We start from the raw sequence: 25,273 nt of genomic DNA on the forward strand, positions 1-25,273 counted from the left end.
CAAAGGTTCTCCTGTCTTCATCGGGAGCTCTCTTGAGGTGTCAGAAGAGCTTTGTACACCTGCATGGGTTCCTCAGCAGCAGAAATGGAGGGCGGAAGAGGTGGTCTTTGGAAGACAGGAGCCATGTAGGATAGACAATGGGTCGAGGCTTGTGCTTGTTCAACACGTTGCTCCACCAGGCGCTCAGAGAAACGGATGTCGATCTGAGCGGTCAGACCACTCAGGGAAGGCGTCTGGTCCCATGCAGACAGGGCGTCTTTGACTTGACCAGACAGTCCTTTTTTAAAAGTGGCGACCAAAAAAGATGCTGAAGTGCAGAAATGATCTGCGTAGTCACCATCAGACGAGTCCCCTTGGCATAAATTTAGCAGGGCGGTGTCTGCAGATGACACCCGGACTGGTTCCTCAAAGACGGACCAGACTTCTGTGAGGAATGTGGAGATATAAGCTGTGACCGAGTTGTTCCTGTCCCAGAGGGGAGTGGCCCATACCAGGGCTTTTCTCGGAGAGCAAACTTTGCATCATGCCACCCTAGACCTTTCTATGGCAGACTGCGTAGGCATCAGCTCAATGTGCAGAGATCACTGTGTGATGAACCCTCTGCACAGCTTGGGGTTTCCGTCATATTTGCAGGGCATGGATTGTCGCAGTGTGGATTCTAACGAAGATGATGAAACAGTTGTAGCAGGAGGCACCACGTGAACCAGTCGTTGCTGCTGCTGCGTGGCGAACAGTTGCTGCAACATAGCGATGAGTTGTCCAAGTTGTTGGCCTTGCGCAACAATCTGTTAGGACTGCCGGACCACGATGGTGGTAAGATCAGCCAGTTCAGCTAGCAGAGCCTTGGCGGAATCCATTGCCGGATCTTACTGTCAGGCACCAGTGGACCACCGTGGACTATGGCTTAAGCCAACACCTGGGAGTTTAAGTGGCACCCAGTTTTCCCCAGAGCCCGCCGCAAAGTGGGTTGGACTTGGTACTACCAGGTCGCTTGACAGGCACGACTTGTCCGTGGTGGCGGCCAAGGCGTAGTACAAAGTCTTGAGGCATTAGCTGGTTGGGGACAGGCAGTACAGAATCGGAGTCGAAGAAGAAGCGATAGGTTAGGACAGGTGGCACAGGAGCGAAGTCAGGAACAGACATGGAGGTCACAATGGGATAATCAGGATAATCACAAAGGGCATGGAATAACGCTTCCTCTCATAAAAGCACAAAGATCCGGCAAGGGCCACAGGAAGAGGCTGAGCATTTTTAGTTGTCAGGTGGCTTGCGCCAATTAGCGGTGCGCTTAAATTTCAGACAGCCGGTGGGTGCGCTAAGTGAGGCTGCTGTGGGCATGAGGGGGCACAGGGAGGCACATGAGTCGCAGGAGCACCTGTGACAATAAAATATATAAAATGTCCAGCAGATTTCAAATGCAATAACCGGACTATAATATCCTACAAATAATGAGATACTCTATACCAGTGATAGCGAACCTTTTAGCGGCCGAGTGCCCAAAAAGACACCCAAAACCCCCCTTATTTTTCGTGATGTGCCAACCAAAAATTAACTTACTGCTCCCTGTTCTTCAACAATCATATTGGCCTCTTGAGGACAGCAACTCAGTAGAAAGATTGAAAATTTGCATCATTTTAGCTTCTTTCCAGTGTCCCTCTGTAGACCTGTAGGGGCCAGCAGGAGGTCCTCCAAAGATAATTCGGCCCTGTCTATTTATTCTTCCTCTTCCTACAGTCCCAAGTAGTGAAGTAAGTATCAAAATAGGACTGAAAGCAGCATCTTTTAAGTTACTTGGAACTGCAGGAAGATTCTTCGAGTCCTGTCTGTCAAGAATTGCTGATGTAGTGATAGATAACATTTAGGCTATTTTCACACACTCATATGCCAAGGCCAGGAACCAGGCATAGTATACATTGGCTGGAGAGATGATTGTCCTCAACCTCCCCCTCTCCATAGAAAACGGCTTCCGCGTCATACATATGGAAAAAGATCGAGCCTGCTTTTTTTCCAGCGTCAGCATGATGCACAAATATCACTAATCTTTTTCACTTTTAGAATTGTGCTATAGACTGCATTTTTCTAATGCCCAATTTTCCACCTCCCCTTGATTCAATGGGATTATCTTTTTTAGCAACTCCCTAAATATTCACAGGGCTGGCCTTTCAGTGGTGGAGTTCTCTCTGGATTATCTTTTTATTTCTGTTTCTAGGTCTGGTCTCAGCCGGGGAGGGGGGGTTGGTCCTATGCAGGTCTCTGCAATATACAAATGCCCATCTGGGTCCTGGTTTCTCCTAGGACTCTGAGGTGGGTAGATATGCTGCTATTAGGAGTTCTGAATAAGAGTAGAGACATGTTTGGTGCCCAAATATGCTGGGGACCCGGCTTCATTGATGGCATCATTATACCTTATGCCACCTCCAAGCACCAATACCGGCATAAGCTATAGCGGAAAGCTACACCAGGCGGGACCAGGCATAGAACTCATATGATATAAAGTAACAGCAGGAGAGAGACACACATATTATTTTACAGACAAACAGAATAATATAACATAAAGCAAGACAAATAGTTTATGTTGTGTTTGTTCCTTTACAAATATAGAATTGTAAAAGCAAATGTCTACTGATGATGATTGTTCACTTAGCAAAACGATGTGATCTGTGGCTTCAACATATTCCAGATTTATAACATTATTCAGCTTTACCATTGTGCAACAACTTCTGATGATTGACAAGATTCCATTTCTGAGAAAAACATTTCCCACAATCTGTACAGAAAAACGACTTCTCCCCTGTGTGAGTTAACAGATGACGATAAAAATTTGGTTTTAGGGTAAAACGTTTCCCACATTCTGAACATGAAAACGGTTTCTCCCCCGTGTGACTTCTCTGATGTTCAACTAGATATTGTTTATGCGCAAAACATTTTCCACATTCTGAACATGAAAATGGAGTTTCCCCTGTGTGACTTTTTTGATGTCTTACAAGATTTGATTTGTGACTAAAACATCTCCCACAATCTGTACATGAAAATGGAGTTTCCCCAGTGTGACTTCTGTGATGTGCATCTAGATGATGTTTATGGCCAAAACATTTCCCACATTCTGAACATGAAAATAGTTTTTCCCCTGTGTGACTTTTTTGATGTCTTACAACATTTGATTTCTGACTAAAACATTTCCCACATTCTGAACATGAATATCGCTTCTCTCCTGTGTGACTTTGTTGAAGATCTGCTTTAACAGTGTAATAATTCACACTTTCTAAACCTGACTTTATGTTCTTATCCGTTGCTGATGATTCAGTAGAAAGGACCCATCTAATAGGAGCAGATGACGGACCTTGTGTGTGAAGCCCTGAGGATACATCTGGGATATTGCCATGATCTTCAGATGTATCTGGTGTGATACAACCATCACCTGCTGTAACATGTGATGATATCAGATGTCCCTCTGAGCTCCTGGTGTTGTCATCTGCAGGGAATAAAACAGATTATATAATATGACCATAAAGGGGTATTCCCACAAAGACAAAATTCTTAAATATAAGCAGGATGGCAAAATAATACATTCTTTAAATTTACCGTAACAAAAATTCGGCATTTCACAGTTTAAATTCCAACCTGTCTCCATCAGTCCTTCTGCTGTGCCTTTTTGGTTGCCCAAGGATCTGACCCTAACCTCAGCCCTGACTATGATCGGGCAGGTATTTGTGTGTGGTCATATTCCTCTCACATTAACGTGCATTTCCCATCCTGCAGAAGCAGGCGGAGGAGGCAGAGAGCAGCAGAGCCAAAGACACTTCTGTGGGGTATACGTTACTTCTTAAGGAAGGTATCTAATAACATCTAATGTTATTAGATGTAAAGGGGTTAAAATTTGGGGTACTATCGCACTTTAATAGGATGGTGGGAAGTACCTTTAAGATAGACTCTCACCTCTCCCCTGTGGCTTACATGATGACCTCCCCTTCAAAAGGATGTGGTGATTAATATGGATGTTCCTCCCGAGCCTCTTCCTCTTTGAGGCAACACTCAAGCTGCCTCAAGCTGGTTTTGGTAACTTTGGAAAATTCATCTAGTCACTGAAGTTGAGGGCTTAGCTATCTACTTGCCAGTGTCTGTTCCCCTTCCCGTCCCCAGACAGGAGGTCATGTAGTCTCCAGGCTCCTATTTGTCTCAGCCCGTCAATACCCCCCACCCCTAGTCATCGGCTCACTGAGAATAAGTGAGGCAGAGGAGAGACACAGCAGTAACTTTACTCTCGTCTCTGTTTGTTCAGCTGCATGCTGACACTGCTCAGAGCTCTGTAGCACCAGCCCCATCATCTCCACTCTGTACAGTTCCCACGTTAATAATGGGAGCTCAAACGAGTTCTGCACCGTACTCAAAGGACACCACTCCACAGTTTTCAGGTGGTTGCTGGGGTGTCAGTTCAGTTCCCACTAGTTGTGTCTTTGAAGGCTGTCACTGTAGCTCCCCGCAGTATGGGAGCTTCTGTAATTAACCACTCACATGCTGTCAGCCTCTTTTTTCACTCCCCTGAAGTCAGGGGCAGTCACTTTAGTGTTGCCTCTTGTTGTTCCCCACAGTCACAGACCACAGTCACTCCTCCCGGGAGTTGTGCTTGTGCTCCTGCCATGGCTCTGCGAAGTTGATAAGACATCACATGCAGGTTCCATTCATGACTGGCGGCTATTACATGCCATGGGGCAGGGCCGCCACTAGAACTTTGGGGTCCCCAATTGGAAGATTTTTGTTGGCCTTTCCCACCAGTGTCCATTTTTGACAGGACCCTATTCTACTGCATGTGCACACTCAGTATACAGATAGCCCCTGCAAATGCCATGGAGCTTATTCCCCCAATCAGCCACCCACCCCTGGGGTTTATTGAGGAGTAAGTCACAGAGTGTTTCTTTGTATATCGGTACAATGTATGAAAAGTGACAGGTACGGCAGGGGTCCTTGGATCTCTCTACTGACTCTCTCTGGCCCAGTTACAGTGACTAGGGTGAGTTTCTCTTTTATCCAGAGTGGGTCCCAATTTTCCGTTCATAAAAGTGGTTCCCCTTCACATGCAGGTGATATTTAAAAAGTGGCAGGGGTGTTGGGATGGACCTCTGGATATTAGGGCACTAATTCCTCTCATATTGAGGCAGCTACAGAGCTGGATAAACCTGGCCTCCCAGATGCAGAGTTATGAGAATTGGGTGTTTTGCACATAACATTCACTAAACTTACTTTAGGACTGCTTTTTACCACCTTCTTTTCAGGTTCTCCGATTAATGCTTGTCCGGGGTCAATTGTTTGGCTTTTGGGTCACCTGTACCTACTTTGAGCCAGTCATAAGGCTACCTATATTCGGACATATTTCGGAGGGGTATCCAGAGCCTAAAATGGGTTCAGGTCCTTTCGGAGGCAGTGTCTGAATTATTGACCTTAATGAGATGAAACTTTGGCAGTGTGCAATCATTCTTCTAAGAGATTTTGATGATATGGTCCAAGAGAGTTCCCCGAGTTATCTAGCAAGTTGTTAAGTATTCTGTCGTCGAGCAAACCAGACATACTGTGAATTCCCATATGGTCCGTTTCATGCATTCCAGGTGTAGAGGATTGTAGTACGGCACAGGGAGTTCATAGGGAGCGATGCAGATATAATGTGGCCAAACTGTTTTAACCTTATTGAGAAAGGCCTGGATATATAATACTCTGGGGGCCTTCCAAAGTGCAAGCGATTCTTGTTGCTGGGTGTCACTGAACCCTGTAGGGTTACATGGATCTGCTGATGGCGGAATAGTGAAACATTTGAGATGGTGGTTGCTCAGTTGGTCAACTTGCCAGCTGGGCATACAGCTTCCAGGCCTCAAAATTGTGTGATTCTATCCCAAGTGCCTGTTTTTTTTTTAGATATTACGGGTTAACATAGAAAAAAAAAATAGCTGTAGCAAAATCTTCCACCCAACAAGAAGTCTCTGTCATTTTTGGAAGTTACTAATACTGTTCCAATTTATGATATAATTCTTGATGTAACATCTCAGCCTCTTCCTCCGAGGTCCTGGTGAGCAGTTTTCCTGACCCTCATAGCTCCCACCTTCCAGCTTTTCTTAATCTATGGGGAATATTTATCAGGACTTCTGCGCCACGCCAGTGGCCCTGAAACAATCGCGGATGCTAGCTTATTGCTAACACTTGCGATTATTTTGCCTTCTCTGCCACTTTCACACCAGTGGGTCGTGAAGGGGCTGAGCAGAACGTGTTGAGTGGGCCGGCGCAGGGTGTTACTGTCTCCTTGCTGGCGCACTCGCTGCTGTTGGTTACTTTTCATATGTGAGCGCCAGTGTAAGATAAATCTGCCCCTATGTCTCCATGTTCTGTATTCTGTTATCACACTTTATCTAGTGGTTACTACTCACCTGGGCAGTTACCTGTAGGAATCTCCTCCTTACATCGCTCATCGCCCCTCACATATGTCTCTGGAGCAGTAATATTCTTCACATCTTCACCCTTATATACAAACTGAGAAACAAATACAGTAATACGTCACCAAATGAATAGAGATAACACTAAAGGGGTATTTACATAAACAACTGAACACAGGGAGTGTCCAAAAAAATTCCCATTGAACTTAAAGGGGTTGTCCGAGTTTTGAAAAAAAAATATATGTGGCCGGGAGCGGGCTGCCTAAAACAATAAAGCTGTACTTACCTTCCAGTGCCCTCCGGTATCCAGCGCTGCTGTCGCTCCGGTCCGGGCGCCATGTAAACAAACATGGCCTCCGGAGCAGCGCTGCATTCAGCTTCCCGCCGGACCCGACAACCTTCCGGCCCCCATACACAATGCTGTGTATAGGGACGGATAGGCGTACCCATTCACGGCCGGCGGGAAGCTGAATGCAGCGCTGCTCCGGAGGCCATGTTTGTTTACATGGCGCCCGGACCGGAGCGACAGCAGCGCTGGATACCGGAAGGCACCGGAAGGTAAGTACAGCTTTATTGTTTTAGGCAGCCCGCTCCCAGCCACATATATTTTTTTTTCAAAACTCGGACAACCCCTTTAAATTTCCCAATAATAAATAGATACCTGTTGATCCTGTGGGACATATTTCTCCTCTGAACAATCCTGTGGTAGAAGAAGAGGACTGGGACATCTCTCCGGTGATGTTCTCTTACTGGATCTACCTGTAGGAAACATCCAGAGACTGAATTCCTTCTTTCCATACAGATAATGAAAGGACGTGTGGATTTAGTCCTGTCTATTACCTGCTGATGTGAGGGGCTGGTGGTCCTCCATCATGACGTCCTTGTACACATCTTTGTGTCCTTCTAAATACTTCCACTCCTCCATGGAGAAATAGACAGCCACATCCTGACACCTTATAGGAACCTGACACACACAATGATCCCGTCATCACCCAGATCCCTTCATAGCGTTACTGTATAACGTCCCAGCATTCCCAGCAGTGTCACCTCTCCAGTCAGCAGCTCCATCATCTTGTGGGTGACTTCTAGGATCTTCTGCTCATTGATGTCATCATGTATCAGGGGGTGAGGTGGAGGAGCCGGGATTGGGCTCAGGGTTCTCCCCCGTCCTTCATACACAGGGGCCTGACAGCGCCCACTAGAGGTCTTCTTCACTACTGTGTAATCCTGGTTATGGAGAGACACATTGATAAATCTCCCTCCATACATTTCCAGAATCTCTCACCTCTCCAGTCCTATCATCTGTTATTCCCATAGATAATGATGTCATGTGACCTCATCACAATCTCTCACCTCTCCAGTAATATAGAAGAGAATCTCTAGGGTGAGCTGGAATATTCTCTCCACCCTCGTGTCTCTGTCCATCGTCTGATCCTGAAGAGAAAGAAGATAAGATAAAGTAACATCATGTAGAGAAATGCAGTTCCTGTAATGTGTAGAAGTACAATGAGGAGATGCCGGTGACTCGGTGGTGGATGTCGTGTGGTTGGGATAATAATGGATTATATAGGAGTTTCTCTATGATGATATCAGTCTATTATTAGGCTGTAACTTTCCTATAACCATCTGCAGCACATTGCAGTCTGCACTGGTCGCGGCTTCATACAGATCTCCCTTCACCACCCACATCCCTCCTCTGTATAGTTAGCGGATACTCAGGGATGGATGAGATTCTGGTGGAAAATACCAGAGAGATGGAAGTGAGGGGTCACTGATAAATGTCCCCCTGAAACCCTTACAGACAACACCGGTGACTACACACGTACCTCCGCCTGCAGAGCTGTGCTCCAGATATATGTGAGAGGGGAAAGGACCTGTGATGATGTCATAGTCATGTGACCAGCCCCTTGTGTGGGAGAAATACGATCTCGCTTGGGTGTCCAGAGGGCATATAAACCTTATTCACAGATAACAAGACATCCACAAGTTAAAAGCACAGTCAGTGCATTTCTGACAAAAGAATGTCCTCAATCATGTGATGTAATGTGATAATTTAGGACATTCTTTGTCTGAAACTTGTTGTGCGCTGAATGTGCTCAGTTTGGAGCAGGCGAGAGGAAGCGTCCTTTCTGTAGAGCTTGTATGAGGCGGCTGCAGTGGTATGTTCATTGGAGCTTTAACTGCAGGACCACAATTCCTGCTCTGGTGGAGCATGTGCTTCTCTTGGTAGGCACAACAGATGGACTGGACTAGCTTGAGACCCTCATTTATACCCTCTGGCTGTGGAGTCCTGTACATGAGTCTCTTCACGAAGCCATAACCAGAGCACCCAGGAATAGTTCTCTTCCTGGTTTTTCCCCCGAGGCCCTTTTTCATTTGTGCATTTTCCTTTTTTTACTCCCCACCTTCAAAAATCCATAACTTTTTCACACTTCAGTGTATGGAGCTGTTTGTGGTGTCATTTTTTGCATCTTTTGATGACATTTTCAATGCTACCATTTTCAGGACTGTACGGCCTTTAGATTACTTTTTATTGATTATTTTGATATGTTGCACAATGGCAGAAAAGTGACATTTTTCGAATTCGGGTGCTATTTTCGGTTACTGGGTTAAATGCCGGGAATAACAGTTATTATATTTTGATAGATTGGACATTTTGGGATGTGATGATATCTAACATATTAATGATTTTTACAGTTTTTTTTAATATTTATATATAATATAAATAATAATATATTTTTTTGGTTATTTTATTCACTTTTTTATTTTTTTTTTTACTATTTTTCAGACCGCCCAGGGTACGTTAACCATAGGTTGTCTGTTTGATTAATCCTATCTACCATTTTAAGAATTGATGTGAAATGAGACAGACCTGGGTCCTTGTATGACGTAAGGCTTGTCAGGGCTGGGAGTCTGTGGACCCTCTGGACCACCGCAGGAGGTTCTACTAGCCGACACCTGGGACCGGAGTCTAAGTGGCACTGGTCTTCACCAGAGCCCGCCATAATGCGGGATGGTCTTACTGGTTCCACAGGTGTGACTAGTCCGCGGTGGCTGCCAAGGTAGTAATGCAGGAGACGGTCTGTATCCGGGGTGACAGCACGAGAACAGCACAGGAAGGCACACTAGCACTCACGTCAGGAATCGCAGGAGATGGCACACACGAACGGACTTGCATATGGATCAGGAACGCAGGAACGGACTGGCACATGGATCAGGAACACAGGAACTGACTAGCACATGGATCAGGAACACAGAAACGGACTGGCACACAGGAGCGCAGAATATACAGGAACGCAGGATACACAGGAACGCAGGATACACAGTAGCGCAGGATACACAGGGGAGCTTTCTCTTCAGGGGATGGCTTGAAGATCCAACAAGGGTCACAGGAAGAGGCAGGCACTTATGGCAGGCCAATGGCAATTATCGGGAGCCAGAGAGACTGCCGCTGAAGCCAGGGGAGCTTAAATCCACAGAGCTCCGGGGTCACATGGAGAGACACGGGTGCGCCTGCGATCCGAGACAGGGATTGCGGGAGCACTTGTGACAATACACCCCCCCCCCCTTTTTCGGCCTCCCCCTATTCTTCTTGGTCCCAAGGAACCTCTGCAGGAGATTCCGATCCAAAATGTTCTCTTCGGGCTCTCGGGATCTCTCCTCAGGCCCGAACCCCTTCCAGTCTACAAGAAAGAAACACTTACCCCTCACGATCTTCATGTCCAGAATCTCCTAAACTCTATAGACATCTGCGGAATCCGCCTCAGGAGCAGGAGGAGGGGATTGCTGGGAGAAGCGGTTCAAGATGACTGGCTTCAGGAGGGAGACATGGAAGGAGTTTGGGATGCGCATAGATGGAGGAAGTCGGAGCTTGTAGGCCACTTGATTGATGAGCTTGAATACCAAGGGGACCAAGGCACCGGGGACCAATTTTGTAGCTGGGTATCTTAAGCCGGACGTGTTTCGAGGACAACCATACTTTGTCACCAGGGGAGAAGACAGTAGGAGCTCAACGTTTCTTATCAGCATGGTACAGTCTGTAGTTCGTAGAAGAGACTGGCGGGTCTGGTCCCAAATAGATTTTATCGGAAAAGGAGGGTGAGGAATACATCCCTAGAACACAAAGAACAGAGCCAAGCCAGTAGACTCCGAGTCCAGGGAATTGTAGGATAACTCCGTCAAATGTAGTAGGTCAGCCCAGTTGTCCTGACGGGCTGAGACTAAGTGACGTAGGTAGCAGTTCAAAGTCTGGTTCACCCTCACTACTTGACCATTTGACTGAGGGTGGTAGGCAGAAGAAAAGTCAAGGTTGACCTGCCGTTGGTTACACAAGGAACGCCAGAATTTTGACAGACATCGGACACCATGTGTAGCGGAAGTCCATGCAGCCGGAAGATAGGTTTGAAGAATAGACTGGCAAGTTGTGGGGAAGACGGAAGACCTGGAAGTGGAACAAAATGGGACATTTTGGAAAACCGGTCCGTCACCACCCAGGTGACAGTACTGCCCCAAGAGACAGGCAGATCGGTGACAGAATCCATTGCCACATGGGACCACACGGAGACTGGGCATCGGCAACGGAAGTACCAGTCCAGCCGGTTTGAGACAGAGGCTTTGTTACAGGCACAGGAGGAGCAGGATCCAACAAACTCCCAAACATCTTTGACCAGGTCTGGACACCACTAGTAGTGGGAGATGAGGGTCACGGTGCGTTGTACCCCAGGGTGCCCAGCCACACGAGAAGAATGTCCCCAAGACAGAATCCTCTTCCCGGAGAGCAGGTCTAACATATGTCTTGCTAGGAGGTAGCTGCCGAAGATCCACCGGAGCTGCAACAACAAGCTGGTCAGGAGAAATTATGTGCCGAGGAGCCGGTTCTTCTCCAACAACATCCGAAGCACGTGACAGGGCATCAGCTTTGACATTCTTGTCTGCCGGACGAAAATAAATCAGCACTGCAATGACCACCGGGCTTGCCTGGGATTCTTCCAGATTAAGCTTTATAGCCAACAGCTCTCTGTCTCCAATTGAATAATTCCTCTCAACGGTAGAGAAAGTTTTAGAAAAGAAGCTGCATGTGGAAGTTCGACCCTTGGGCCATTTCTGGGTTAGCACTGCTCCAGCTCCTACGGAGGACGCATCCACCTGAAGATGAAAGGGTTTGTTCGTATCAGGTCTAGTGAATACAGGAGCAGAGGCGAAAGCGGACTTCAACTAGGAGAAGGCCATCTCAGCAGTAGGAGACCAGGGAAGTGGATTGGCACCCTTCTTGGTGAGTGCCACGATGGGAGACACCAGAGTGGATAGGTGCGGAATAAACTGCCGGTAATAGTTTCCAAAACCCAGGAACCTCTGTATGGCTCGTAGGCCCTCTGGGCATGGCCACTGAAGAACTGCAGACAATTTCGCAGGGTCCATCTGGAGGCCTCTGTTGGAAATTATGTAACCAAGTAATGGAAGGCTGTGCTGGTAGAACTGACATTTTTCTAACTTGGCATAGAGGTGATTTGCACAAAGTCGACCAAGAACTTGTCGTACGTATGCCTGGTGGGATACAAGGTCTGGAGAGTACACTAAGATGTCATCTAGGTAGACAACGACACACGTATAAAGAAGTTCTCGAAAAATGTTGTTCACAAACTCCTGAAAGACAGCAGGGGGATCATACATATCAAAGGGCATTACTAAATATTCAAAGTGCCCATCACGGGTATTAAACGCTGTCTTCCACTCATCACCCTTGAGGAACCGAAACAGATTGTAAGCACCATGGAGATACAGCTTGGAGAACACCCTGGAACCGCGCAGGCGATCCAAGAGTTCTGTAATTAACTGCGGTTAATAGCGGTTTTTAACCGTGATCTTGTTCAGCCCGCCAAAGTCTGTGCAGGGACGTAAGGAGCCGTCCTTCTTGGTATCAAAGAAGAAACCTGCATAAGCTGGGGAGGAGGACTTGCGTATGAAACCCCTCTGAGCAACTAGAGGTCGCTCGTGCTGCAACTCTTCAGGTCGTTCCAAGAACCGCACTTCTATCTGGGTGGCCAAGGAGATAAGACCACTCAGAGTAACCGGCAGATTACGGCCAGCCAATGCATCTTTATCCCGTGAGGACAGTCCTTTCTTAAAAGTTGCACATAAAGCCGCTTCGTTCCAACCGAGTTCAGACGCCAAGGTGCGGAACTGGACAGCGTATTCACCCACAGTTGAGTCTCCTTGGCGTAGGTTCAGTAGTGCTGTTTCTGCTGTGGAGGCTCGTGCTGGTTCCTCAAATACTGACTGGAACTCTGCCAGGAAAGTGATATGGGTGGCTGTTAATGGATCATTCCTGTCCCACAAAGGAGTAGCAGAGGTCAGGGCCTTCCTGGTGAGGTGGCTGATGTTGAACGCCACCTTGGAGCGCTCGCTGAAAAACTGAGATGGCACTAGGTGATGAATCATTTGCACAGTTTGGGATCACCATCGAATTAGGCATAGACAGACTTAGCCTAGGTTCTGGTGTTTGTGGACTGGATGGGATGACAGGAATTGCCGCAGGAGTAGTCACAGGGGCCTGATTCCGAGAGTCAAGAAGCTGTTTGAGAGCGGAAGAAACTTGGCTTAAAAGTCCTCCTTGGGCAGCAATCTGCTTTGACTGCCGGGTGACAACAACGGAAAGTTCTCCCAGTATCTGACGGGGCTCCTTGGAAGGGTCCATGGCCGGATCTTACTGTCAGGGCTGGGAGTCTGTGAACCCCCTGGACTACCACTGGAGGCGGTACTAGCCGAGACCTGGGACCAGAGGCTAAGTGGCACCTGGTCTTCACCAGAGCCTGCCTCAAAGCGGTATGGACTTGCTACTGAAGGGTACCACCAGGTCGTTCCACAGGTGCGACTACTTGTGGCTGCCAAGGTAGTAATGCAGGAGACAGTCTGTATCCAGGGTAAAAGCGGGAGAACAGCACAGGAAGGCACACTAGGACTCACGTCAGGAATCACAGGATCTGGAAAACGGATCAGGAACACAGGAACGGACTGGCACACTGGAACCGACTGGCACACAGGAATGCAGGATACACAGGAACACAGGATACACTGGGTTGTTTTCTCTTTAGGGGATGGCTTGAAGATCCAGCAAGGGTCACGGGAAGAGGCAGGCACTTATGGCAGGCCAGCTCCAATTATCGAGACAACCACCGCTGGAGCCAGGGGAGGTAAGATCCGCGGGGCTTCCGGGGCACACGGAGGGACACGGGTGGACCTGTGATCCAAGACAAGGATCGCAGGAGCACCCTTTTTAAGGCTGTCATAGCAACAGATCGCCGCTTCCCGATGATGGGGAGCGACAATCATAGCCAACATGGCGGTGCCCACAAACCGCCAGCTTTATACTGTTAGCTTTTAATACTTTAATGCTTCTAAGTGTATTCAGCAAATGCTCACCGACTATGTCGAGGGCTCAGCCCGTGAGCCCTCTCCAAACACCCGCATCCTACGTATGGTATAGTTATAAGTCATGCGTTGTTAAAGGGTTAATAGCAATGATATCTGCACACAACCCCTTGCATCAAATTTGAGGAATCTGGTTGTGGTAGACCTCTTTGGAATCAGGCTGCTCTGCAGAGGTAAAGCTTTTCCAATAGAGATGATTGGACCTAATTGTCAGGTTTGGCTGGAGAATTATAAGAAAATTCCACCCAAGGTAAGAGAAATGACCAATCGTCCTGTTGAGCAGAAACAAAGTGCATTGTCACGGGTCTGTCTCGGATCGTGGGCGCATCCATGCTCCTCCATGTGCCCCCGCTGCAGCCCGGTTACGTCACTCACCTCTTCTGGCTCCTGCTCTTCCCCAGACTGCCGTGCGTGTGCGTCCCCACCACCTCGGGCGTGCGCGGCTGCTGACGAAAAGGGCCAGCACACCGCTAATTGGTGCACTGGCTGAACACCTCACCTTTAAGAATCCTGCCTTTTCCTGTGTCCCCTGCCGGATCTTTGTGTCTCACAGCCTAAGAGAAAGCTTCCTGATGATTATTCCTGCGATCCTGTGTATTCCTGCGTTCCTGTGTATTCCTGCGTTCCTGTGTCCTGTGTAGCCGTGTTACCCGAGTTCCTCTGTGTTACTGTGTTCCGTGTGCCTGTGTTCCAGTTCCCACCTGCCTGGACCTGCCATTGCTGACCCCGGATTTGGACTTGACCTTGCATCTCTGCCACCTGCCCTGACCCTGAGCCTGGACCTGACTGCGACACTGTCTTCTACCTCGACCTGGGAACGTCCTGGTGGTATCCTGCCGCAGTCCAACCCACTTTGCGGCAGGCTCTGGTGAAAACTAGGTGCCACTTAGACTCCGGTACCAGGTGTCGGTTAGTTCCATCTCCCGCGGTGGTCCAGAGGATCCACTGATCCTGACAGTAAGATCCGGCCATGGATCCCGCCAAGGCTCCTCCTCCCAGTCAGCCTGATCTCGCCACCATTTGTCACAGAGTGGTCCAAGGTGGCATTTGTCCTCAGCCTTCTTTCCGGGAAAGCCCTGGCCTGGGCTACTCTTCTTTGGGTCAGAGATGACCCGGTTATGTCTAGCCTCACCCGGTCAGTTTTCGAGGAATCAGCACGAGCCTCCTCTGCGGAGTCTGCATTCTTGAACCTGCGTCAGGGCAACTCATCTGAAAAAGAGGGACCAACGAGCCGGTCAAGGAATGAGACGCTGGGTGGTCTGGAGGTATGAGAAATTCTTCTGTTCCGTGTAGATACAGACCGGATAATGAGCTCCTTCCACCAGATAACTCTTCCAAGGCAAGTTTTATGGCCAGAAGCTCCCGATCACCCTATTTCCCTTCTGCAACAAAAAAAGTCTTTGAGAAGAAACAGGTGATCGTTCGTCCATTAGGCGGTTTCTGGGTGAGGATGGCTCCAGCTCCTACAGAGAAAGTGTCAACCTCAAGTTGGAATGGTTTTGCTGTATCAGGCCGCGTGAGAACAGGAGCTGAGGCAAAGGCAGACTTCAATTTAGAAAATGCTTCTTTGGCGAGGGAGGCCAGAGCTTAGGTCAGCGTTTGTCTTTGTTAACGCCACAATAGGCGACACGAGGGAGGAGAAATGTAGTATGAATTGCCGGTACTAGTTAACAAAGCCCAGGAATCTCTGTATAGATGCCAGTGGAGAACCGCAGACACTTTGGTGAGATCCATCTGTAGACCCTTGTCAGAAATTATATACCCGAGAAACGGAAGACTCTTCTGGTGGAACTGGCACTTTTCAAGTTTGGCATGCAGGCAGTTGGCCCTTAGATGCCTGAGAACTAGTCGTACTTGGTCCTGATGGGATTCCAGGTCAGTAGAGAATGCCAGGATATCATCCAAGTAGACCACGACACAGGTATACAACAAGTCTCTGAAAATGTTGTTGACAAATTCTTGAAAGACAGCAGGTGTATTGCAAAGTCCAAAGGGCATGACCAGATACTCAAAGTGCCAATCTTGAGTATTGAAGGCAGTCTTCCATTCATCCCCTTCATGGATATGGATGAGATTATGTGCCCCCCGAAGGTCCAACTTAATGAAGACCCTAGCTCCACGGAGGCGGTCAAAGAGTTCCGTGATCAACGGTAGTAGGTAGCGGTTCTTCACAGTAACTTTATTAAGCCCACAATAGTCTACGCAGGGGTGGAAAGATCCATTTTTCTTTCCCCCAAAAAAGAATCTAGCATCGGCAGGAGACGAAGACTTGCGGATGAACCCTTTCTGCAGATTCTCCATGATATAGACCAGTGGCAAGCGTGCCAGAGAGGGCACGCAGAGCCCTCTCTGCTGGCACGCGTACCAACTCCCCAATCCCATCAAAGTGGGCACCGACACCTGCTGGGTACCTGCGCTCCGATACCTGCGCGGCCCCGTTGCACTCCGATGCCTGCCGGGTCACAGCGCTCTACTGCGTGCGCGGCCCCGGCGTCCCGCTGCCTGCTCGTTCACGGCGCGCTGCCTGTGGAGTCCCGTGGTCCCATCGCGCCGATGTCTGCGCAGTCCCGTCCCACTGCATGCAGAGTTGCGTCCGATGCCTGCTCCTGTGCTGTGGCGGTGATGTCCCCGCATCCTCGCCGGTACTTGGTAAGGCCCTCTGTGTTTGTCTGTCTATATTGGGGTGGGTGTGAGGCCCTATTTCTATCCTGGGGTGGGGGTTGAGGCCCTATTTCTATCCTGGGGTGGGGGGGTGAGGCCCTATTTCTATACTGAGGTGGGGGTGAGGCCCTGGCTCTATACTGAGGTGGGGGTGAGGCCCTGTCTATATACTGGCTACTGGAGGGACTGGGTATTACCCCTAAACTCACAATGCTGCAGCATTTCTCCTGTGTTGCGTATGTTATTTTCGGAGAAAATAAAACTTTTACTTAAAGAGCTACAGCCGCAGTACACAGCCATACACGGAGCTACAGCCACAGTACACAGCCATACATGGAGCTACAGCCACAGTACACAGCCATACACGGAGCTACTACCGCAGTACACAGCCATACATGGAGCTACAGCCGCAGTACACAGTCATACATGGAGCTATAGCCACAGTACACAGCCATACATGGAGCTACAGCTGCAGTACACAGACTTACATGGAGCTACAGCCGCAGTACACAGCTATACACGGAGCTACAGGCGCAGTACACAGCCATACATGGAGCTACAGCCACAGTACACAGCCATACATGGAGCTACAGCCGCAGTACACAGACTTACATGGAGCTACAGCCGCAGTACACAGCTATACACAGAGCTACAGGCGCAGTACACAGCCATACATGGAGCTACAGCTGCAGTACACAGCCATACGTGGAGCTATAGCCACAGTACACAGCCATACATGGAGCTACAGCTGCAGTACACAGACTTACATGGAGCTACAGCCGCAGTACACAGCTATACACGGAGCTATAGGCGCAGTACACAGCCATACATGGAGCTACAGCCACAGTACACAGCCATACATGGAGCTACAGCCGCTGTGCACAGACTTACATGGAGCTACAGCCGCAGTACACAGCTATACACAGAGCTACAGGCGCAGTACACAGCCATACATGGAGCTACAGTCGCAGTACACAGCCATACACGGAGCTACAGCCACAGTACACAGCCATACATGGAGCTACAGCCGCAGTACACAGCCATACATAGAGCTACAGGAGCCCCCCAAAATTTTTCTCTGGTGGGCCCAAGGTACACCAGTCCGACACTGATGGCAGTAATACAGTATTCATCACTATATTAGCTTCTAGTATAGTGTTATTATTGGTAATGTTGGTCTTTCTATAGTGGTCTTTATAACCAGAATTCTGCTATTTATGTGGTTGTAATGGTGGCCTCATGATGTCAAAGTGTTATTTGTCTCTTGTATAGTGGTATTGTGGTGCTATTGGGCTAAATTGCTGTGTTGGCACCTTGCACTAGAAACGTCGCCTTTGGTTTGCAGTTTAGCCACTCGGCCTCTTAAAGATTCGCCATCACTGATATAGACTGACATAGCCGTGGTCTCAGGTGTGGACAATGGGTATACCCTACCTTGTGGCAGCTCTATAGGACAATCGTAAGGACAGTGTGGTGGCAGAGTTTAAACTTGTTTCTCTGTGAAGACCCACCAGAGGCTTGGAGGATACAGAAGACATGGTGGACAGCAGCCGAAGAACCAAGAGACAGTGAGACTGGCACTCTGGACCCCAGCAAAGAATCTCCCCAGACTACCATTCGAGCACTGGAGCGTGTTGCTGCAACCACAGGAGACCCAACAGAACGACAGACGTAGATCGGGAAAGCACATAAAATGACAGTCTCTATTTGTGCATAGCCCCAACTTGCAGAGACAAAATATCGGTGCACTAATATGCTGGATCGCTGAGGACCTGCCCACTGCCGGAGGAGATAGCCAGCGGCTTCTCAGGGCGGAGCACAGGACGGTGATACTGGGATACCAGGGCATCATCCACGAAATTTCCTGCAGAACCTGAATCTAAGAAGATAGTGGCTTGAAACTGAGTACTTGTTCTGGAGCTGTGTAAAACAGGCAGGTTCAGTCGTGGAGAAGCTTTGCTCTCACCTAGGGATGCTCCTCCCAAGAACCCTAGGTGCGTGCGTTTACTGAAGGCTTGAGGACTGACTGGGCAAGACTCAAGAAAGTGTTCCGGGCTAGCACAATAGAGGCAAAGGTTCTCCTGTCTTCGTCGGGATCGCTCTTGTGGTGTCAGACGAGCTTTGTCCACCTGAATGGGTTCCTCAGCAGCAGACATGGAGGATGGGAGAGGTGGTCTTTGAAAGACAGAAGCCATGCTGGATAGACGTTGGATCCAGGCTAGCGCTTGTTCAACACGTTGCTCCACCAGGCTCTCAAAGAAACGGATGTCGACCTGAGTGGCCAGGGAGATCAGACCACTCATGGAAGACGGCAGGTCCCGTGCAGACAGGGTGTCTTTGACTTGACCAGAGTCCTTTTTAAAAAGTGGCGACCAAAGCTGCAGAGTATGGATGCTAAAGTGCGGAATTGAACCGCTTAGTCACCAACAGATGAGTCCCCTGGGCGTAAATTCAGTTGGGCGGTTTCTGCAGACAGCACCCGGGCTGGTTCCTCAAAGACAGCCCGGAATTCTGTGAGGAATGTGGAGATATTAGCTGTGACCTTGTTGTTCCTGTCCCAGAGGTGAGTGGCCCATACCAGGTCTTTTCCGGAGCGCAGACCTTTTCGTGGCAAACTGCATAGGCATCAGCTCCAGGCAGAACCCTGCCTCTCAAACATCAAGCACTCTGATATAATCCTTAAGCATACAGTCCTCGTTTGATGGTCAAACAGTTTGGCTACTAGCTTTCTGCTGATACTTATTCTGCTATTTGCTTGTACTTCTTGTTTGATATTGGCCCATGTTCTTGACTATTCTCCTGTTTATTCGATTTTGTCCTTTCCTTGCTACCTTCTTGTGACACAAATTGTTAAATTGCATAGAATTAGGGCTCACGGTACTTGTCCAGCTATTATAGTACCAAACTGTAGATTTCGCCAGTCCTAATATTGTAGCAATTTTTCAGATGTTTTTTCTGTATTTTCTACTTAAGATGGCTTATTTCACCTGCATGGATGGCTCCTTTACAAACACCACACCTCCAGTCAACTCAAGGCATTTTATATGCTTAACCAAGCTGATAGTCTGGACTTTCTATCCGAACTAGAATGTTTTACTAGAGAGTTAAAAAAACAAACAAATTTGTGTTCAAACATATATGGACCTAACAGTATGCTATAAAAAGAATTGCTGATGTAGTGATAGATAACATTTAGACTGTTTTCACACACTCATATTGCAAGGCCACGAACAGGGCATAGTATACATTGGATGTAGAGGTGATTCTCCTCAGCCTTTTCCTCTCCATAGAAAACGGCTTCCGCTTCATACATGTGGCAAAAGATTGAGCCTGCTCTATCTTTTTTCCATCGACGGCACGATACACAAATGTGAGTGCTCATCGTACTGTGTAAAATGCACTTCTTTTCCTTTTTCCCCCATGACGGCCCCACCTGGAAGATGACCCCTTGACCTCTGTGGGGACAGGAAGCAGAGAAGGTTAAAAGCCCCACCCCGGCATCCACACTCCAGTATCTTTCTGTCCCCACACAGGGCAGGGAGCAGAGAGGGGTCTCTCCTCACGTTCCTCTTCCGGGTGGGACTGTGGGGTTGGACGGCTATGCAGGCGCGGGTATCTACCTTTACCCTGCCAGTCCTGGACCTCGCTTCGGCACATCGCGCGTCCTTCCTGGTGCTGGAATGGACTGTGATCCGGCTCTAGCCCGACTCTGAGAAGTTCCAGGGTACCCGGAAGCCGGTCACGTGCTCCCGCGGTGTCAACATGGGGTCGCACTGGAAATGACGCTTCACGCTGGTCATGTGCTCCATGTGGTGACGACTTCCGGTCGCACCGGAAGTGACGCGCCGCTACTCCTCTCAGGGCGGTAAGTTTAAAATTATAAACCGCAGGTCGTCACTAGGCATCTGAGGTCTACTAGACAGCGATCGCTTACAGCGTCAAGGTATTTGGGCATGTTATTGATACAGCGGTGGTAAGCCTTGATATTTATGTGTGTCTATATATATATGTACACTTATGTATAGGTTCCTATGGAGGTTTTTGTCCTTCCCTGTGACATGCTTTTCATGGAGGCTTCTATGTCTGAACCTCTATCCACGACTCCTGTAAGTGCCCATGTGAATTAAAGGGGTAAAGGCTCAAATATATATATATTGCCGCAGATTTGTCGGCTGCACATCCATGATGCGAATCTCCCGTTCCACCACATCCCAAAGATGCTCTATTGGATTGAGATCTGGTGACTGTGGAGGCCATTTTACTACAGTGAACTCATTGTCATGTTCAAGAAACCAGTCTGAGATGATTCTAGCTTTATGACATGGCGCATTATCCTGCTGAAAGTAGCCATCAGATGTTACAGGGTACATTGTGGTCATGAAGGGATGGACATGGTCAGAAACAATACTCAGGTAGGCTGTGGCGTTGCAACGATGCTCAATTGGTACCAAGGGGCCCAAAGAGTGCCCCACACCATGACACCACCACCAGCAGCCTGAACCGTTTATACAAGGCAGGATGGATCCATGCTTTCATGTTGTTGACGCCAAATTCTGACCGTACCATCCGAATGTCGCAGCAAAAATTTAGACTCATCAGACCAGGCAACGTTTTCCAATCTTCTACTGTCCAATTTCGATGAGCTTGTGCAAATTGTAGCCTCAGTTTCCTGTTCTTAGCTGAAAGGAGTGGCACCCGGTGTGGTCTTCTGCTGCTGTAGCCCATCTGCCTCAAAGTTCGACGTACTGTGCGTTCAGAGATGCTCTGCTGCCTACCTTGGTTGTAACGGGTGGCGATTTGAGTCACTGTTGCCTTTCTACCAGCTCGAACCAGTCTGCCCATTCTCCTCTGACCTCTGGCATCAACAAGGCATTTCCGCCCACAGAACTGCCGCTCACTGGATGTTTTTTCTTTTTCGGACCATTCTCTGTAAACCCTAGAGATGGTTGTGCGTGAAAATCCCAGTAGTTCTGAAATACTCAGACCAGCCCTTCTGGCACCAACAACCATGCCACGTTCAAAGGCACTCACATCACATTTCTTCCCCATACTGATGCTCGGTTTGGACTGCAGGAGATTGTCTTCACCATGTCTACATGCCTAAATGCACTGAGTTGCCGCCATGTGATTGGCTGATTAGAAATTAAGTGTTAACGAGCAGTTGGACAGGTGTACCTAATATAGTATATATATATTATATCCCCTTATAAAAAACAATCTCCCCTTCTCTTGGTAGGAGCAGAGAAGGAGAGATTCTAAAGAATCTGAAAAGAAAAAATCCACTTTCCATAAATGTAATATGTGCTACGCAAGGCTCAGCCCAGACTATAAGAAGCCTATGTGTAAAGATTGTCTGGATAATCTATTGAAAGAAGAAAGATCAGGATTTATGGATGAAATATGTTCCTTTATTAAAGGGGAAGCACAGATGTCAGTTGCCACCTCTATAGCTTCACTCCACCTCCCTGGTCCGCCACAAAAAAGACCTATTATGTGCATTTCAGATTCTGAACCTGACTTGGATGGGGAGTCATCTTTCAAAGATTCCTTAGAATTGGATCCTCCTACCTCTAGTTCTTCCTCTAAAATGGAATCCAGATACCTTTTTTTTTCGAGGACTTGGATCAATTATTGAAGATGGTTCGTGATACCTTAAAAATAGAGGAGGTAGAAGAATCTAAGTCTATCCAAGATGAACTGTTTGGTATTCTTAGAGCTCCAAAGAGAAGAGTGTTTCCTATTAATGACATGCTTAAGCAGCTTATTCAAGACTAGTGGAGAGATCCAGAAAGGAGTATTTCGGTTTCTAAGGAATTCAGAAACGTCTTCTGTTTGATGAAGGGGAGACAAGGTTCTGGAAATCCTCACCTAAAGTGGATATTCAATTTACAAAGTTAACAAAATGCACGGACCTGCCTTTTGAGGATTCTATCCAATTAAAGGCTCCGATGGATAGGAAAGTGGGCAGCCTGCTCAAAAAGGTCTGGGAGACTTCCATGTTGAATCTAAAAGCAAATGTGGCCCGAAACTTCCATAGCACGTACCATATACTTCTGGTTGTCTGAATTAGAGAGCCATATTAAAAGTGGAACACCTAGAGAACTTGTCCTTGACACATTGCCTACCTTAAAATCTGCAACTGCCTTCATGGTTGACGCCTCAAGGGAATCAGTGAGGTTTTCCGCCAAAGAAAGCGCCTTATCAGTGGCTGCCAGACGTTCCCTGGCTAAGACAATGGGGAGGTGATGTGAGATCAAAGTCTAAATTATGCAGCATCCCCTTTGAAGGCAAATTTGTGTTTACGCCGGAATTGGATTCCATCCTAGAGAAAGCGGCAGATAAAAAGAAGGGATTTCCGGATATTAAAAATGTACAGAGGAAAGGGGAAGCAAGGCCATTGGAGTTATCCAGGTGGAAAGGGTAGAGGCTTCCTACTCAGCTCCAGTAATACCACACCCTTCAGGAAACAATGACGCCAGAGTGGCTTCTTCAGTTTTATGCACAGTGGTCCAGCATAACATTAAAATCCTTGGATCCTGGACATAATAAAAAGAGGATACAAATTAGAACCTACCTCCCTTCCTCCATGCAGATTCAATCTGACCAATCTACCCTCCCAGAAAGCATCGGATCTTATATTTCAGGAAGTTCAAAAACTCCTCCAGTTGGACGTAATTTCCCCTGTTCCCAAAGGGAGATGGGGGGAATGGCCATTTTTCTCCTCTTTTTCTTATCCAGAGGCCCAACGGGACACACAGGATGATTTGCAATCTCAAACAGCTAAATCTACATCTCCAGTACCGCAAATTCAAATGGAGTCAGTAAGATCAGCAACAACTCTAATCCAGCAAGGAGCATATATGTGCTCAATCGACTTAAAGTATGCATATTACCACGTTCCAATTTATCTACCATCACAAAAGTTCCTGAGGTTTGGGATTCGTTCATCAGAAGGGGAACATCTCTGTTTTCAGTACAAGGCCCTTTTGTTCAGGATCTCATCTGCCCCGAGAATATTTTCTAAAATAATTATAGAGATGATTGCATTCTTGAGAGCTCAGCAGGTCCTAATAGTTCCTTATTTGGACGATTTGCTTATATTATCAAAGACATGGGAAAAGCTGATTCTATACAGACCAAACATTGCAGGGATTATGCTGGATCATAAATTGGGAGAAGTCATCTCTGGACCCATGTAAACAGAACAAAAAAAACAACAAGAGAGGACGGCGCCTCGTGTGATACTGTTGGGATCAATGGTTGTTGAGAGAAGAGAGCACTGCTCACCTGAAAGCACCTTGTTACAGTGCAGTTTGTAGCCCACCCTGGGGAAGGGTTCCGGATCGTATGGCTAATTGAAGCCAATAGCAGGAGTAGATGGATGGTAAGTTCTAAGCAGCTCCCACAGCTCCAAAATACCCGGACCTCGAATAGAGGCTGGTGTAGACAGTGGAGTAAAAAATGGAAAAAAACAGGAGAAAGAAGCTATCAGTGGTGTAATTTTATCATACACCAATTTTGTTTATATCTATATGTGAAGCTACTCAATGTATTTGCTTATTCCTTACTTCATATTGCATAATTCTTGCTTTCAAACTATTCATATAATGTAATTTCATCTATTGTAAGTATCTATTTTTTTTATCTATCTACATACAGGTTATCTGCCGGTTGTATTATCTGTATATTTTGGTCTGAAAAAAGTTTTTATAACCGAAACGCGTTACCTAGACTTTTATTTTTATCACTGTTTGTTGTTTTATATAATAAAAGATTTTCAATACAGATTATTTCCAGCTATTTATCACTACTGTAGCTACAATTTGGCCTATTAGCACCCCACGATAGCTTCTTTCTCCTGTTTTTTCAGTTTTTTACTCCACTCTCTGGACCCAGGCACAGGCATTTTCCTGGGAATATTCCTGGATTCTATCAGCCAGAAATCCTTTCTTCCGGAGGAAAAGAAAGAACGCCTCACGCTACAAGTAGAGGGTTTTCTGAAGAAACAAAGATGCTCAATAAGAGAGGCTATGAGACTTTTGGGGCAACTCACACGATGTATCCAGTGTATCCAGTGGGCTCAGAATCACACAAGGGTGGTACAAAGCTGGATCCTCCAGGCTTGGGACAGAGACCACCTGCATTTAGACAATCCCATCAGCATCACATCTTGGTGGATCAATTCGGCTCACCTAGAGATTGGAATACCATGGCATCCTTGGCCACTTGCGATAGTACAAACAGACGTGAGCCAGAAGGGCTGGGGAGCAAATGTGACAGGGGCTTACTTTTAGGGGAATTGGCCTCCCTAGATTCAGAAGAAGTCATCGAACTATCGAGAGTTAAGAGTGATTTTGGAAGGCCTGAAGGCGGCAGTTCACCTGCTGAAGGGTCTCCATGTCAAAATCCTGTCAGACAATTCCACAGCAGTAGCTTATCTCCAGCATCAGGGAGGAACAAGATCCCCAGATCTTATGGACCTCTCGGGCGAAATCTTCTATTGGGCAGAAATGAATATAGCCTCTTTATCCACACTCCATCTAAGGGGCAAAGACAATCTGATTGCGGACTTTCTGAGCAGGTGAAAGGTGGATCAGAACGAGTGGTGCCTGAATCAAGAAGTGTTCTGTCATCTGACCCAGATGTGGGGTGTGCCAGTAGTGGATCTCTTTGCTACCAAAGAAAACTCAAAAGCGAAGTATTTCTTCTCTCTGACTCATACAGAGGCACTGTCCCAGATGGATGCGTTCAGCCACAGGTGGGATGCA

The 25,273-nt window shown here is 47.5% G+C and overlaps 1 protein-coding gene across 1 annotated transcript in view; it reads right to left on the reverse strand.

Moving 5' to 3' along the window:
• LOC140066014 (uncharacterized) overlaps positions 1 to 25,273 on the reverse strand; it is a 77,643-nt gene that overhangs the window by 48,516 nt on the left and 3,854 nt on the right. The window contains 3 exon segments of the mRNA XM_072113578.1: positions 60 to 465; positions 586 to 737; positions 2,694 to 3,208. Coding sequence (XP_071969679.1) covers positions 60 to 465; positions 586 to 737; positions 2,694 to 3,208 — 1,073 coding nt within the window.

This window comes from Engystomops pustulosus, chromosome 6 (assembly GCF_040894005.1).
Source record: "Engystomops pustulosus chromosome 6, aEngPut4.maternal, whole genome shotgun sequence".
Classification (NCBI taxonomy): domain Eukaryota; kingdom Metazoa; phylum Chordata; class Amphibia; order Anura; family Leptodactylidae; genus Engystomops; species Engystomops pustulosus.